Genomic DNA, 14,975 nt, shown 5'->3' on the forward strand with positions numbered 1-14,975 from the left:
AAAATTACAAATTGTGAAGAAAAGGCATCATAGGGAGGTTGGGAAGAGTACAGGAAATAATGCTGATAAAGAACTGATACAGTGGCTGGTACACAGCTGTTGCTCAAGAAATGACGACAGCTCAAAGAGATTAATTAGACCTGCTTGGGAAAATAGGCAAAAAAGCCCGAAAAAGATGGATTGGAATGAAGTAGCGTTGACAGCTTAGAGCAGTGCTTCTCGTATTTTGATGTACACAGGAATCACCAGAGGTCTTGTGGAAATGCAGGTTCTGATTCAGTCAGTCTGGGGTGGGGCCTGGGATTCTGTCTTTCTAACAGAATGTCACCCAAATAACAAAGGAGCATGAAATCAACTAGGTAGATTGTTAAACACAAGTCACAGTTCTATTTTGTAAAACAAAGAAACCCTCTCTAATTTCTTAAGATACGAGGTAAAAGCAAAGAAAACCAGGAGGGCCATCTTGTGGAGAAACCTGTCACCAGTGCTAGAGGCCCTTAACCCACTTGAGTGATCTTAGGAAAGATCACTGTGCCTTGTCCAACCATGGACCATCAGTGCTGGATGGCTCACAGGCTCCACCTCCAACCCAGTGGTTTTACAGATGAGGAGGCTGAGGCCCACAGAGGGGAAGGGACTGACCTAGACCACTAGCTAGTTATGGCATCTACAAGGGAGCCTTCCTGGGAGGCTGGAGGCTAGGAGTGCGTGCTGTGGAGTTGAACTTGAAGGATGAAAAGGGGTTGGATAATGGGCCAGTTTGGTCCAGACCGAAATGGCAGTGTGGTGCAGTGAGTTTGAATCCAGCCTCTACCACTATTTGTTGCTGTGACCTCGAAAAGTTATTGGACCCTTCTGAGCCTCAGTTTCCTCATCCATTAAATAGGAGTGACAATGTCTGTTTTGCAGAATTGCTGTGAGGATTAAGTGGGATAATGAATTTAAAAATCCCTGGCCAGAATGTGGGATCATTGAAGGCTGGGGAGGCCTCCTAGAGGAAGCCCATAGAAACTTCTGGGTTTACCTGGAAGCACTGGATGGGTGTGGCCTAGCCTGGGCCAGGGTGGCTGGTCTGGTGGGGCCAGGGTGGCTGGTCTGGTGGGGACAGCCAGGCTTCTGTCTGTCACCCACTTCCCAAGGGTTTCTCTAATGCTGACTCATGGTCACTTGGGTCTCACCTCCAGGTGCCCCAGGGAAAGTGTGGAGACACAGACTATCTCCAGGCAGCAGTGGCTGCAGGAGGAAAATGATAAAGCAGCAGTCACTTCATTCTGCTGGTTCAAGACCATGGACATCAAGAATGGCAGCTGGGCAGCTGTGCCAGCCAACTGCTCCCTGGCACCTCTGCATCCATCAGGGAGGCCAGGGCTTGGAGAGTGATCAACCACCAGCTGTCTGCAGGTTTGGCTCCATCAATGTCCTATCCACCTACCAGATGTTCATGCCATGGCTCTTAAATCAGACCAGCTGGGTTAGAACCCTGGCTTCACCACTTACTGTGGGGGGTAGGAAGAGTTATTTACCCTCTCTGTGCTTCAGTTCCTCCCCCATAATCTGGTGGTAATAATGTCCATTTCATAGGGTGGTTTGGGGGACAAAATGAGATAATCCACACAAAGTCTTACCGTGGGGCTCATTAACTGTTAGCTATTATCATTATGTTATTTTTCAAAGGCCATTCCAAGTACTTCCTCCTCCAGGAAGCCTTTTTGATCTACACTAATGACTGAAAGATATTTGTCCTCCTCTGATCCCACAAGAAATAGTAATGACTTCTTGCCTTGGGATAGAGATGCGTGGGACCCCACTATCCCCAAATCTAAAGAGGCTGTAAATGCCTAAAAGGCAAAGAAGAGAAGACATAGACATCCCCCAGGGTCTGAAGTACAACACATTCTGATATGTTTAATGTGTATCGTTTTGTTTGTGCTGTATGTACCTTTGCAAATGTGTGTTGTTTTGTGTGCAAGTATTTTTATTGGTATTGTGTTTTAGGTCTCATTTGGTGGTTTTACTCTTTCTGCTCAGCACTTGGTGTTTCAATCCATGTTGCTGTAAATACATGTGGTCCTTGCATCTGTAGTTGCATAGTAGTACCACATTTTACCTATCCATCTACTCCCCCAGTGTGGACACTTAGGTTGCTTCCAGCTCCCAGTAACCACAAAACAACAACCCAGCAACAAAATCCTCTTACATGTCCCCTGATGAGCCTGTAAGAGAAGGAAATGGCTTTTAGGGTCAGAGTTCGCTGTGTTTAGTTTCCCTCATTACTGCCAAGACTCTTTGCCGGAATGGCTGCCCCAGGCTACCCCCACCAGCAGTGCACCTGGCCATGACACCCCTCATTCCCCACCACCATTTGGCATTATCCAGTTTTTCTAATTTTTGCCAGTCTAATCGGTGTAAGTGGTATCTCACTGTCATTTTAATTTGTATTTTTCTGATCATGAACAAATCTGACCATCTCTTCATATGCCTGCAGGCTTGCGGAGGTTACTGTTCCTTAAATGCCCACCCAAGTGCTAGGGGTCTGACTTTCAGAGCCTGGGGGCGCCAGACCAGGCTCCCGAGTCGCGAGCCAGGGGCCTGCGGGAGGTCGTGCATCCGGGACCGGGAGGCTGGGACAGCTCGCAGAGGAGATGTTCCCAGGGGGACCTGCGGAGCCCCAAGTGGCTCCGAACCGCTGGGCCGTGGGCTGGTCGAGGGAGCCTGTAGAGAGACCCGCAATCTGGCCCGGGATGGGGGGCGGTCGGGAGGTCGGAGCAACTGCGCCTGCATCATACCCAAGAGCTGAGGAGGGGCGAGGGCTCTGGAGGAGTGGCTGCCGCCTGCACTCCGACGCTCCCGGGAGCCTCGTCGTCACCCCCAGCTCAGCTCCTCCTCCCTCAGCTCCTGGGCCCAGTCGGGCGGACGTGCCGCTTGAGACCAGGCAGAACGCAGAGGAGCTCCGGAGCGGCGGCATGGAGGAGGAGCTGGCGTGGGAGACCCAGGGCCTTGAGTCCGCGGGGTGGGGGCCGGGACAGGGGCGGGTAGAGGCTGAGAGAATGCGCCGCAACCCAGCGGGGGCGACCGAGCCTGCGATCTGCGTGGTCCGCGTGGCCACCTGCGTCTTGGGCTTCTTTGTGGCCCCGAGAGGAACTCGCACCTGGCCGAGGGGACATTGGCTGCTCACCTGAGACTGGGGGTGCTCCCCACCCTGGAGCGGGGAGCTTGGATAGAGGAGACATTAGCTTGAAAGACGATGGTAATACGATCCTATATTGGGTACTTACTTTGTGTGCCAGACTGAGCCGGAGCTGGCACTTTATTTGATCTCCACGGCAGCCTTCTGGGTAGGACCTACTGTTATCTCCATTTTGCGGAAGAGAAAGCTGAGGCACAAAGTGGTTAAACAAGTTGCCCAAGGTCACACAGCCTTAAAGTGGTAGAAATGCTGAGGGTCCCAGCTCCCTTAGAATGTCAGGGCTGGATGGGGAGTGGAGGAGGTATGGTGTGCTGCAGGGGGGATGAGGGCACCTCAGAGCCCCCTCCAGGAGTGTGCCTGGCTGCTAGGGCCTCTGGGCCAGTCAGTGGCATCCCTGTGGACATCAGCCAGCTTGGGGGACCTTTGGCTGCACTGCCTGGTAAAGGGAGAGAAGGACTGTGCCATTTTCCTCGCTGGGATGCAGATAGGAGTGGGGGTTCCATCAGGTGCTAAGCCTTTCAAGCAGGTACAGGGTTCTGCTTGGGGCAGACATCACTTGAGCAGGCCCTTGAAGAATGTGCAGCAATGGATCACTGGGGTGCGCGGGAGGGAATTCTGCGCAGAGGATCCAGCATAGGCAAAGGCTCAGAGGCCAGAGTGCGGTGTCTGTCTGTTGTGGCCAGAAAGAGGATGCATGGAAGAGATGAGACTGAAGTTGATTTCACTGGTGCTCTCCAGGGTCTCCATGCTCTCCTTCAGGCTCTTGGCTGTTTGCCAACACAAACCAGGCCACTATCCCAGGCTTCCACCAAGAGAAAGGGAGTCAGAGCTGGTAGGGATCTCTACAGATCACTTTTTCACCCTCCCCTGATTCTACAGTGGAACTGAGGCCCCCAAGGGGGATGTTTCCTGCTGTTAGAAAGTGGCAGTGTGGGTACTAAACCCCAGCTTCCCTAAGCTTACGCCTGAACTGCCAGATCTTTTGCTGAACCTGGTTCATGGTGGTTTTCGTCCAAGAGTTTAAGGAAAGGAATGCGCAGGACACAGTTGCTTCCCGGAGATGTTTGAGATCTGAGAGGGATTCTTCCAGCAGGACCCTCTCCTCCCCTATAGGAAAGGCAGACCCTTTTGGGGGTGAGGAAGGGTGGCGCCATCAATGGGGACCACACTTGGAAGGAGATGTTTTCCCCTCTCCCCTGAAGTATTGACATGAAGCTCCCCCTGTCTGCATACACCTCTTTCCTGCCATTTACCTGAGCTTGTGGTTTGGTTTTCCAGGGAACAAATGAGTCTCAATTGGAGCAACATCTTATATAGTTCAAAAGCCCTGAAGAGACTTAATGATTTGTGTGTCACTTATTCATTCAGCAAATATATGCCAGGGCCTGAATTTAGGGATATAGTAGTTAACAAGTCAGACAAAAATCTCTCCCTTCATGGGCTTATATTATAATGGGGGAAGCAGACAATAAAGCTAATAAATATGTAAATATAGCATAGGCCAGTGGTGAGGGGTGGTGTGAAGAAAAGCAGTGCAGGGAGGTGGGTAGGGAGGGTGTTTCCTTGGTTGGGGCTTCACTGGCTCAGAGAGCCCTGAACGAAGGAAGCCCCACCACCCCCAGGTCTTTGGCCGCCAGAATTTACTCTCTGACCCTTTGTTTTGGAGGAATAATAGTGATGATGACGATGGTACTATTTGCCAGATACCATGCTAGGAGCTTTTCACATACTTATATTGAATCATTACAATAACCCTGCAGGGAAGCTCATGTCCCCATTTTGCAGATGAGGAAACTGAGGCACAGAAAAATTAAGTAACCTAAGTCACACAGCCAGGAAATGGTTCAGCCACAGGGCAGCAGCTCTGAGGTCCATAGGTTGCATCTGTGAGGCCTCAGAAAGCCCCACACCCTCTCCTGTATCTGGAAAGCCACGTAGAATTTATCTGGAAAAAACAAATTGATGGCAGGCTTCTCTGTCACTTTAATGCATCCTAGCCTTCCCTGCCAAGACACTGGCGACCTGTCCCTGGATACACAGAGGGGCTGGGTCTGGGCATTTGCAGTGGACCAAATGTGCAGGATGTAGGCTCAGCAGCAATAAAACCTCAAATTACATGCCCTGTACTGATTGTGCAAAGAGCCAGCCGATATTGGGTTGCCCAAAAAGTTCATTCGGGTTTTTTTGTAAGATGTTACGGGAATCCCAAACGAACTTTTTGGCCAGCCCAATATTTGTCCCTTGTGCTTGTGTATCTAAGCCTTTCTGAAGGGGGGACAGACATCTGTCAGCTTGGCGATTTTCAGTGTCACTCATGGAAGCAGAGTTTTGTGGATTCCTCCATGTGCTCAGCTTTGGGCCCACTGTGAAGTGTGGGTGGGTTGGCAAGTGTCAGGTGTGGCCAGAGCCCCCAAGGAGCTTGGGGTCCAGCCAAAGAGACCGGACATCTTTATAAGCCAAGAGCAGTCAGGATGACGGCAGCATGGGGTTCTGGTGAGATGAGCCCTGGACCACGTCGTCAGGCCTGAGTCCCCCTGGCCTGGCCACCAACCCTCTGAGCCCACCGCTGGGCATAGCAAGGGACTGGAAGCGGGGCTTGGACGTTCCTTCTAGTCTGAGACTGAGATGAAGGTGCAGCGACAAGGATGAGAGGAGTGCAGAGACCACAGAGGAGGCAATCAGACAGGGCCCCACAACCAGGAGGCGAAAGCTGGTTAGGATTTGGGGATGAGGAGAGAAGAGGTGGAGAGACGAGGACCAAGAAGCCGGGTGAACACGCGCCTGTGGCCTCTCCCGGGCCTGACGCAGTGGGTGGCCCAGTAAATCCTGGCTGCCTTCTTCACTGATGGAGCCATGGGAAAGGTGGTTATCAACTCCAGTGAGAATGAATTGCATTCCCTTCCTCAAGAACAGCAATAACAGTCAGGAAAACTGGATGACGGGGCACCTCTGAGAGGGGAGGGGCACACACCTGGCTCCTGTGGATGGTCTTGCCCACGGTCTCCCAGCTTTAGGGTTCTGCTGAGTCCTGGTCTCGTGGACATGAGGTGCGTTGGAAGGAGAAGTAGCCTGTCTGGGGAAGTCTCCAACATTAAGAAAGAGGAGAAACATCCACCCACCATTCTGAGCTGGAAGACCCCCTGCCTAGGAGACATTCAGGTCAGGGAGGGGCTGTTCCCTGATCCTCCTTACACAGTGTCGGGGGCCCTCCGCCCTCAACCTGCACCCCTTTTTGTCCCCACAGTGCTTCCTCTGGAGAGGCAGCTCATGAGGCTGCCCGCCGAAGCCACGTTGGGAGGATGAAGGAGCCGATCCAGAGGAGAGTACACATCAGGGCCAGAAATCACATGTGTAAAGGGGCTCCGGCTGGGAATAATGCTATAGTGTCACCTCCACACAGGAGGGACAGTTCACGGAGCCTGGGGCAGGCACATTGGCACGTGTTAACTTGGGGGAGGCTCAGGCCCTGGCCTCCTTGTCCACTTTGTCTCAAAAGCTCTGAGGCCCAAAAGTCAGGGTCAGGATTCCAGCACTCTTAACTCTTAATCCTTGTGACCCATCCAGAAGGCTCCTCCAAGAAACAGATTTAGAGTCAATAGGGCAGGGAGTCAAAGGTCAGGAGTTGGAGGCTGGCAGATAGGGACAGGCACCTGGAGAGACAAAGGTGGCCTGGTGCCTCTGGTCAGAAGTCCAGGGGTTCTGGACCAAGGGAGGCTGATGTGTCAGTTGCAATTTTTTTTTTTTTACAGTGTTCTGTTTTAAAGTCTTTATTGAATTTGTTACAATATGGCTTCTGTTTTATGCTTTGGTTTGTTGGCCACAAGGCATGTGAGATCTTAACTCCCCGACCAGGGATCCAACCTGCACCCCCTGCACTGGAAGGCGAAGTCTTAACCACTGGACCGCCAGGTCTCTGAGGCATCCTCCCAACGTGGTTCCGGCGGGCAGCCTCATGGAGCTGCCTCTCCAGAGGAAGCACTGTGTGGACAAAAAGGGGTACAGGATGAGGGCGGAGGACCCCCGACACTGTGTAAGGAGGATCGGGGAACAGCCCCTCCCTGGCCTGAATGTCTCCTAGGCAGTTCAGTTCTCTGAGGGCCCTCTGTGCCCACTGAGTGTGTAAAACTGTTGTGGGCCCAGGCCTGCCCTTGGCCTGGTGGGGAGGCAGACCAGGCCTCAGGGAAGGGTGCAGGTGGGGTGGTTCACAGCCCTGCTGGAGAAGGGGGCAGAGGGAAAAGCCATTCTTCTGGTTGGGGACACTGGGGACGGGCCTGGGTACCACGTGGGGTAGCCTCTCCATGTGTTGGGGCTTCTAGCTGTCAGGAGCATCTTAGAGGAGATGCCAGGGTCTGGGTGAGAGGTCAGTGGAGGCTGAAAGGGTTGGATGCAGGATTCCTGACTGCAGCAGTTATCCTCTGTCTGGTTTGATGTGATGGGTACAACTTGGGTCTTCACAGCCTGCCTAGGGCTCAGTAATAGTAGCAGGAATTCTAGGGTGTGTCTGGTGTATTTTGGTTTTCAGAGCACTCATCTACCTGTTTCCTGGTGGTTCTCATTCACCCCTGGAGAGGGGAGGAGAGCAGGGAGGATTAGTCCTATTTATAGATGGAGGCAGGCGCAGAGGAGGGCAGCAAGTCACCTGAGGTCACACGGCACATTATTGGTGACTGGAGCCTTGGTCTCATCTCCTGGACAAGCACTTGCAAGGAAACATAGACTTGCAAGTTGGACTTGCATCTTATGGATGATAGGATGCTAATGCCAGATTCATTCATTCATTTACTCATTGAATGATTCATTTGTTCAATAAGTATTAAGGGCTTACTCTGTGCTGGCACTGTGCTAGGTGATGGGGACAGCAGAATCCATGGCAGACATGGTCCCAGCCCTCTTGGAGCTGATAGTCTGGTGGGGGAAAACAGACATTAAATAGAGTATCTCACAAATAGTTCATTCCCACTGTCACAATTTGAGAGCATGTGGGCGTCAGAGGGGCCCTCTCGGCCAGAAGTCCTCCCAAGGAAGTGGCATTTTTGTGGGAGCCAGTGAAAAAGGGCAGTGTTTCCATGCAGAGGGGACAGCATGGGAAAGGAAGGGACAGCTCGTCCCCAGAGAGACCACACAGAAAATTAGTGTTTTCTTTTGTTGCCCCATCACATGCTGAAAACTGTGGAGGGAAGTGGGTTCATGGGTTGGAGGCTGGCTTCCCCCAGGCCTGCTCAGATGTGCTGAGGGCCAGAGACCAGGGTGAACTGCCAGGGTGGTCTGACAGTGAGTTTGGGGGTGGGGGGTAGGTCAGAACCCTTCAGCCCTGTTCTGAAGGAAGGAGGGAACAGAACCCAGGCACTCAGGATTCCTCAGGGACTTGGAAAATAATCCTCAGACACAGGTGGCTGCCCAGCAGAGGGAGCAACAGGAACAGACTTAGAGACAGGATGTTGTCTGGCATTTCTGAGAAGCAGTGCCGGGCCATGCAGGGCCTCATAGGCCCAAGGTTTAGAAGTTTGATCCAAGAGCAGTGGGAAGCTGGGAAGAGTTTTAGGTGGGGGACAGACGGATCTAGACATGGTGTTTTACTACGTTCATTTCAGCAGCTGCAGAGTGGAAGAGGAGGGGGTCAGAGTGGGGCTGTGGCCCCAGCCGACTGGTCACCAGAGCCAGCAAAGGTCCTTCCACCCCACAGACCAGCTGTCCTGGCTGGGAGGTAGGGAGGCTGTGCGAGGTGGGCCGGGCAGCCAGCTGGTGTCTCACAGGTTTCCTCTCCCTCCTGGCAGGTGGGCAGGGTGGCCCCACATCGGTCTGCGGGCGCAGGGCACGAGCAGGCTGTGCGACTGCTCTTGGAACACGAGGCTGCTGTGGATGATGAGGATGCGGTACGGGTCCCCTCACGCAGGCATGTCTGTGTGTGCATGTCCGTCTTCCTGTCTGTCTTAGGGTGGGGCAGGGGCATCAGAACTCATTCTGGGTCTATGAGCCAGCTGTCATTGCTGAGGTTGTCACTGATACACAGACGAACAGGTGCAGGCTGGGTAGGGGGTCAGAGTCTTCAGGGGCTAATGACAGTGTACCAATCCCACTTTCCCTTTGCACAGTCATAAAGATCTCTTCATTTTCAAGGGCCTTTCAGTTCTCAACCTTTTCAGTCCCTTGTAATGTCATGTGAACAGGAGAGATATGGGCTGTAGAACAGGTAATCGGGTGGGTTGACAAAGGCCTCATTAGTAAAGTCATCGGGAGGGAGGTCTCTCATGATATGCCACAGGGCTCTGCCCTGGCAAACACTAACCCACAACCTGGATAAAGACTAACAGTCTTACTTAACAAATTGGCAGGGAGTACACTGCTAAGAGAGAGAACAGAATAATAACAAGGTCTACAAATTTATCTCTACGGGTTTGGATAAAGAGCTGAATCTGACAACGGCATTTGACAGGGATACATTTTTAAAAAATTATAAACTTCTCTGCAGAAACTTAGCTTCCATGGAAATACTTTTCTTTGTCCTGACTTCTCTTTGCTCTGAGGCCCCACCATGAAGGGGGCTTGATTACAAGTCAGGGCTGGGGGTGGGGCAGCAACACCTGCCTCCCCACTCCCTCCCCCATCTCCTCCCTGCTCCTGCTTAGGCCTCATTTAGAGATGACCCTGGAAGGAGAGTGTCTGGTTTCCTTAGTCTGAGTGTCCCAATAAACCACTGGAACTTCTTGCATCAGCCTTTTGCCCACAAAGACTCTCACTGTTGGGACTTCCCTGGCGGCATAGTGGTTAAGAGTCCACCTGCCAATGCAGGGGACACAGGTTCGAGCCCTGGTCCGGGAAGATCCCGCATGCCGCGGAGCAACTAAGCCCATGCGCCACAACTACTGAGCCTGCGCTCTATAGCCCGTGAGCCACAACTACTGAGCCTATGTGCCACAACTACTGAAGCCCGTATGCCTGGAGCCCGTGCTCCACAACAAGAGAAGCCACTGCAATGAGAAGCCCGCGCTCTGCAATGAAGAGTAGCCCCCGCTCGCCGCAACCAGAGAAAGCCCACGTGCAGCAAGGAAGACCCAACGCAGCCAAAAATAAATAAATAAATAAATTAATTTAAAAAATAAAAGACCCTTACTATCACCACCATGCTCTGTTATTTCTTCCTTGAGGGACTGAGTGAGAAAAGAAGATATGAGGGAGAATAGTAAGAGAGGGTGCTTACAAATTTTCTCTCTTTCCTTTGCAAACAGCAATAAATACATTTTGAAAAATAAGAAGGCTGGTAGGCGTGCCTACTTTAATAGCAGGAGGGTAGAGGAGACACTGGAGAAGGGAAATCCTGTTGTTGGGGGGAAGGTCTCTAGTGAAAAGCCACAGGGCTCTGTCCTAGATAGTTCCTGGAACTAGGACAGTGAGGTATCTTGGGGTTCCCACTGGCAAGAGGCTCTGTCTCCCATGACTCTCCTCCCCCAGCCTTGAGCCTTGACCCTTTTCATTCCCAAGCTCCTGTGGGCTTCTCCCCTTGGACTCTGACCTTCGTCATCCAGCCAGCCCACAGTTACTGATATTCTACCAGTGGCTGAGCTCTGAGCCAGTGCTGGGTCTCCTGGCCTCTTTGGTTCTAGCTGAGACCAACTCTAGTCCCCATTTGAGGTGCTATGGTGGGTCCAGCACCTTCCCAAGGTTTCAGAAGGAAGGGCTTAAATTCTTGTGGTCACTCTTGGCTCTTCCAGCTTCTGCTCGGTTTTTGCCGTCCTCTTGAAATTTTGCACATAGTCCTTTGTCTCTACCTTGGCATCACCCCTAACATGGATCACAGTCCTTCTCCCCACTTTCCATAGAGACCCCATTCACACACTTTGATGTGGGGCAGGCTTTCCAAAATAAGAGATGGAGGGGATTTACATTACACACAAAAACAATGTAAAAATCCTAAAATCTTGTCTTTGACATTCCTGTTCTTTATTATTTTCTTTCCTTTACCATATGCTTTCTTTTTTTCTTTATTTTAAATTTATTTTTTAAATTGAAGTATAGTTGATTTACAATGTTGTGTTAATTTCTGCTGTACAGCAAAGTGACTCAGTTATACATATACATACATTCTTTTTTATACTATTTTCCATTATGGTTTATCCCAGGACACTAAATATAGTTCCCTGTGCTATACAGTAGGACCTTGTCCATCTATTCTATATGTAATAGTTTGTATCTACTAACCCCAAACTCCCAGCCCATCCCTCCCTCCTCCCCCCTCCCCCTTGGCAACCACAAGTTTGTTCTCTATGCCATTCCTGTTCTTTAAAGTCCCTTGGTCCTTTCCTTGTCTTGGGCTTGGCCTCTTCCCCTGCCCCACTTTCAATGCTGTCCTTGTCTGCACCGTCCCCGCCCTGCCTCCAAATTCCTGACATGATGCCGAGTCAGTTCTTTCTGGGTTTCACCTTTCATCCCAACCACTTGTCACAGCTTTTACCCAAACCCAGTTCTGTCCCTAAGAGGGATTCTGCTGCCAACCACTAAGACCCCTTTTCCTGGTACCCCCCCCCACCCAGAAGCTCTTTGTGGAGCCAAGTGGGGAAGTGGTTGTGACTAGGGTGCTCTGTGCAGGTGCTGGGGTGAGGCACTCTTTCCCCCAGAGGTCCAGACTGTGAAATTGAGGCTGATTCAGGACTAGGCCAACCCTGTTCTTCTGGCAGCTTAGAGTGTGCTGGGGATGAGGACACATCAGGGGACACTGATCCCTTAGCCCTTCCTGAGGTGGGCTCTGCATTTCTGCTCCCAGCTGGACTTGGGAGCATTCTCCCACTGCAAGCCTGCTTCTTATGCTTGTGGGGAGATTCTGTGGCCCATCAGTACCAGGTCACCCTGTGGGCTCATTCCATGAATGACAGGCCGTTGGCCTCACCAGGGGACCCAGAGCCACACATGACCCTGTTTCGGTGGGAAAATATGTTCTGGTCTTTGAACGCCCAACTAGAGACAAACTTTGGGGCTGCCCAAAGCTGAGGGAGGCCAGTGCGGCCTGTAGGCAGAAGGTGGTGATGATCTCCCAGGCCTCTGTTCTGCTCAGACCCTGCCGCATCCCACCACACTCAAGGAAAGACAGAGAAAAACCACTTCTAAGAGGGTGGCTGGCTGTCAGTGCATCCTGGGAGGTGAGTTTGGAGGCCTGGGGGTGCTCTTCACAGAGAAGGAAAGACTCAGTAGAGGTGGGGATGAAGCCTGACCTCAGATGCAGAGCCCCACGAAGGTGGAGGTCAGTGCAGGGGCTCTGGTGACCTGGAAACACTTCGCAGATGTTGAGGAAGAGCATCCTGCAAATAGGATCTGGGCTGCCACCAGAAGAAGGCCTAGATGTATTTTCAGTTGCTCCAAAGGGCCAGTAGGGTGGAAAGCACAGGGATGCAGATTTCAGTTCCACATGAGGAGGGGCTTTTCACGGTGAGAAGTGTTTGACAGTGCAGTGGTTGTCTTGTGCAGCGGCAAGATGCCGTCCCTTCATGTGCACAGACCTAAGCCATCTGCCTGGAGGATGTTCCGCAGGAGATTCAAACAGTTGATTCTCAAACGCCAGTCCAGGATGAGGTCTTCACCAGTCACAGAAAATCAGAAAATTAGAACAACGCAGTGTATGTTTCTTGAAGCTGTATTTGGAAAGAGTATACTCTGAGATCAGCTCCTTTCACATTTTTTGTGGTAAAACGGTCCATCTTTATGAACTGGTAGTGAGAGGAGATGGCAGCTCTTTTATTTTTAAGGTTTATTTGGTATCCCCACAAAAGTTTGCAGTTGTTGGGAGAGTAAATCCTCAGAGTTATCACAGGGAGAAAATCTTTTTCCCTTTTTTCTTTTCTTTCTTTCTTTGTATCTATGTGAGAAGATGGCTGTTAGCTGAACCTACTGTGGTGATCATTTCACAATATATGTAAATCAAACGATCATGCTGTATGCCTTAAACTTATACTGTGATGTATGTCAATTATTTGTCAATAAAACTCGGGGGGTGGGGGAAAGTTTGCAATAGTTTATCAGCCTCTGTTTAAAACAGCTTCCTGGACTCTAAATTCCTAAAGCCCAGAGCTCCCCGGCCTGGGTGGCACTCATGGTCCCTTATGGTTGAACGATTGTGCAAAGCACACTTGGGCCCAGGTGGCACAGCCATGCCCCCTTATAGTCTCCTCCCTTCCCCCGCCATGTCCTCCTCGAGTTTGGGATGAATGCGCTTCTCCTGTCTGCCTGGTTCAGCCACTTACGGATCCTCCAGATCCTGGTCAACTCCGGGGCCAAGATCCACTGTAAGAACAAGGTAAGGCCTCAGCTGGCAGCCCCCTTGCCCTCTCTCTACCTCCTGCTGCACAGGGCTGCCCCCACCTCTGCTGCCTGTCCCCATCACTGCCCCTTCTGTCTCCTCATGTGCCTCTGCCTGCCCCAGCTTGCCTCGACCCTCTGAGAGCCGTCCTGAACCCCCACCTGAGCTCAGCCTTGTGAAGCTGGGACCCTCACTACTTCCACTGGGGCTGGAAGGGCCTGGGGATGCCTCTTTCATCAGCATTGAAAGCCCCTGGCTTCTGATCCCCCTACTCTTTACCACTCTGTGATGTTGGGACAGTCCCCAGCCCTCTGGCCAGCCTCTTGTTCACAAAGGGGAATTAAAGTAACACCCTCAGAAGATTACATGAGAAGGAGGTAGGGCCTTCTCCCTCCCACGGGGCCCCGGCTCCCTTGCGGTCAGTATGGCCAGGTAGAAGGAGCAAAGCACCATTTACCAAACTCTGGGACCTTGGGCAAATTATTTTACCACCCTGAGCCTCAGTTTTCCCATTTGGAAATAGGGGTACTAGTACCCATCTCTGAGCTGAGGCAGAAGTAAGTGCGGTGCTGTGTCTAAAGTACCTGGCCCAGTGCCTGTCACGTTAGCGACCCTGGCAGTCCCCTGTTGCTCACTGGTGTGTGCTATGGTTTGAGGGAGGAGAGCCCCAGGGAGTCAAGAGTGCCCAGAATCCCTGAACTGGTGTCTCAACTTTTAGGGAGTTGGTGGCCCTTATGAAAATGCAAACATTTCTGGGCCAAATACCTTCAGCCAGGAGTTCTCAACCTTGGTCCTTAGAGAGACAGAATTTGGGGATCCATGAACTTTGAAGGGAAAACAAGGACCTTTTTTTTTTAAACTGCCCTCTGCTTAAAATTTTAGCATTTCTTTCCATGATGAATGCAGGTAGAATCAATATTACCTGTGACATTGCCGCTAAGACAAAATGTAGCTCTTTTCATATCACATTACAGTTTTTGCAGTTATCTCAAAATACTGTTTATGCTCATCATTACTTTGAAATCATGGTAGTTATTAGACCTTTCACTAGATCTTGTTGTTTAATGGATCAATAAAGCACATATGCTACTAGATAAAAAATTTGGGTTTTAATATTTTGATAATTCTATTTCAATATCACTGTTTTTCTTTTCTGGTAGGCAGAATGCTGTCCGCCCCAAGATGTCCATGACCCTATCCCTAGAACCTGTGAACTCTAGAACCTAACATGGCAAAAGGAATTTTTCTGATGTGATTAAGTTAAGGACCTTGAGATGGGGAGACTATTCTGGATTATCCACATGTGCCCACATGTCCTTTTAGGGGAAAGAAGGAGGGAGGCAGGAGAGTCAGAGAAGGAGATGTGATTGAAGGAAGCAGAGGTTGGAGTAATGTGACCCACAAGCCAGGGAATGCAGGTAGCCTCTAGAAGCTGGAAAGGCCAGGAAATGGATTCTCCTAGAAACTCCAGAAGAGAAGCAGCCCTCCCAGCCCATTTTAGAC

General features: G+C 51.1%; 1 protein-coding gene across 1 annotated transcript in view; it reads left to right on the forward strand.

Annotated features, from left to right (window-relative positions):
• Positions 1-1,300: 1,300 nt before the first annotated feature.
• The window catches only part of ANKDD1A (ankyrin repeat and death domain containing 1A), a gene marked incomplete at both ends in the record, with an annotated part of 37,210 nt that continues 23,535 nt past the window's right edge, over positions 1,301-14,975 (forward strand). The window contains 7 exon segments of the mRNA XM_079699082.1: positions 1,301-1,471; positions 2,308-2,376; positions 2,378-2,405; positions 6,432-6,449; positions 6,452-6,534; positions 8,962-9,060; positions 13,371-13,469. Coding sequence (XP_079555208.1) covers positions 1,301-1,471; positions 2,308-2,376; positions 2,378-2,405; positions 6,432-6,449; positions 6,452-6,534; positions 8,962-9,060; positions 13,371-13,469 — 567 coding nt within the window.

Source organism: Hyperoodon ampullatus (assembly GCF_949752795.1).
Source record: "Hyperoodon ampullatus genome assembly, chromosome: 3".
NCBI lineage: Eukaryota > Metazoa > Chordata > Mammalia > Artiodactyla > Ziphiidae > Hyperoodon > Hyperoodon ampullatus.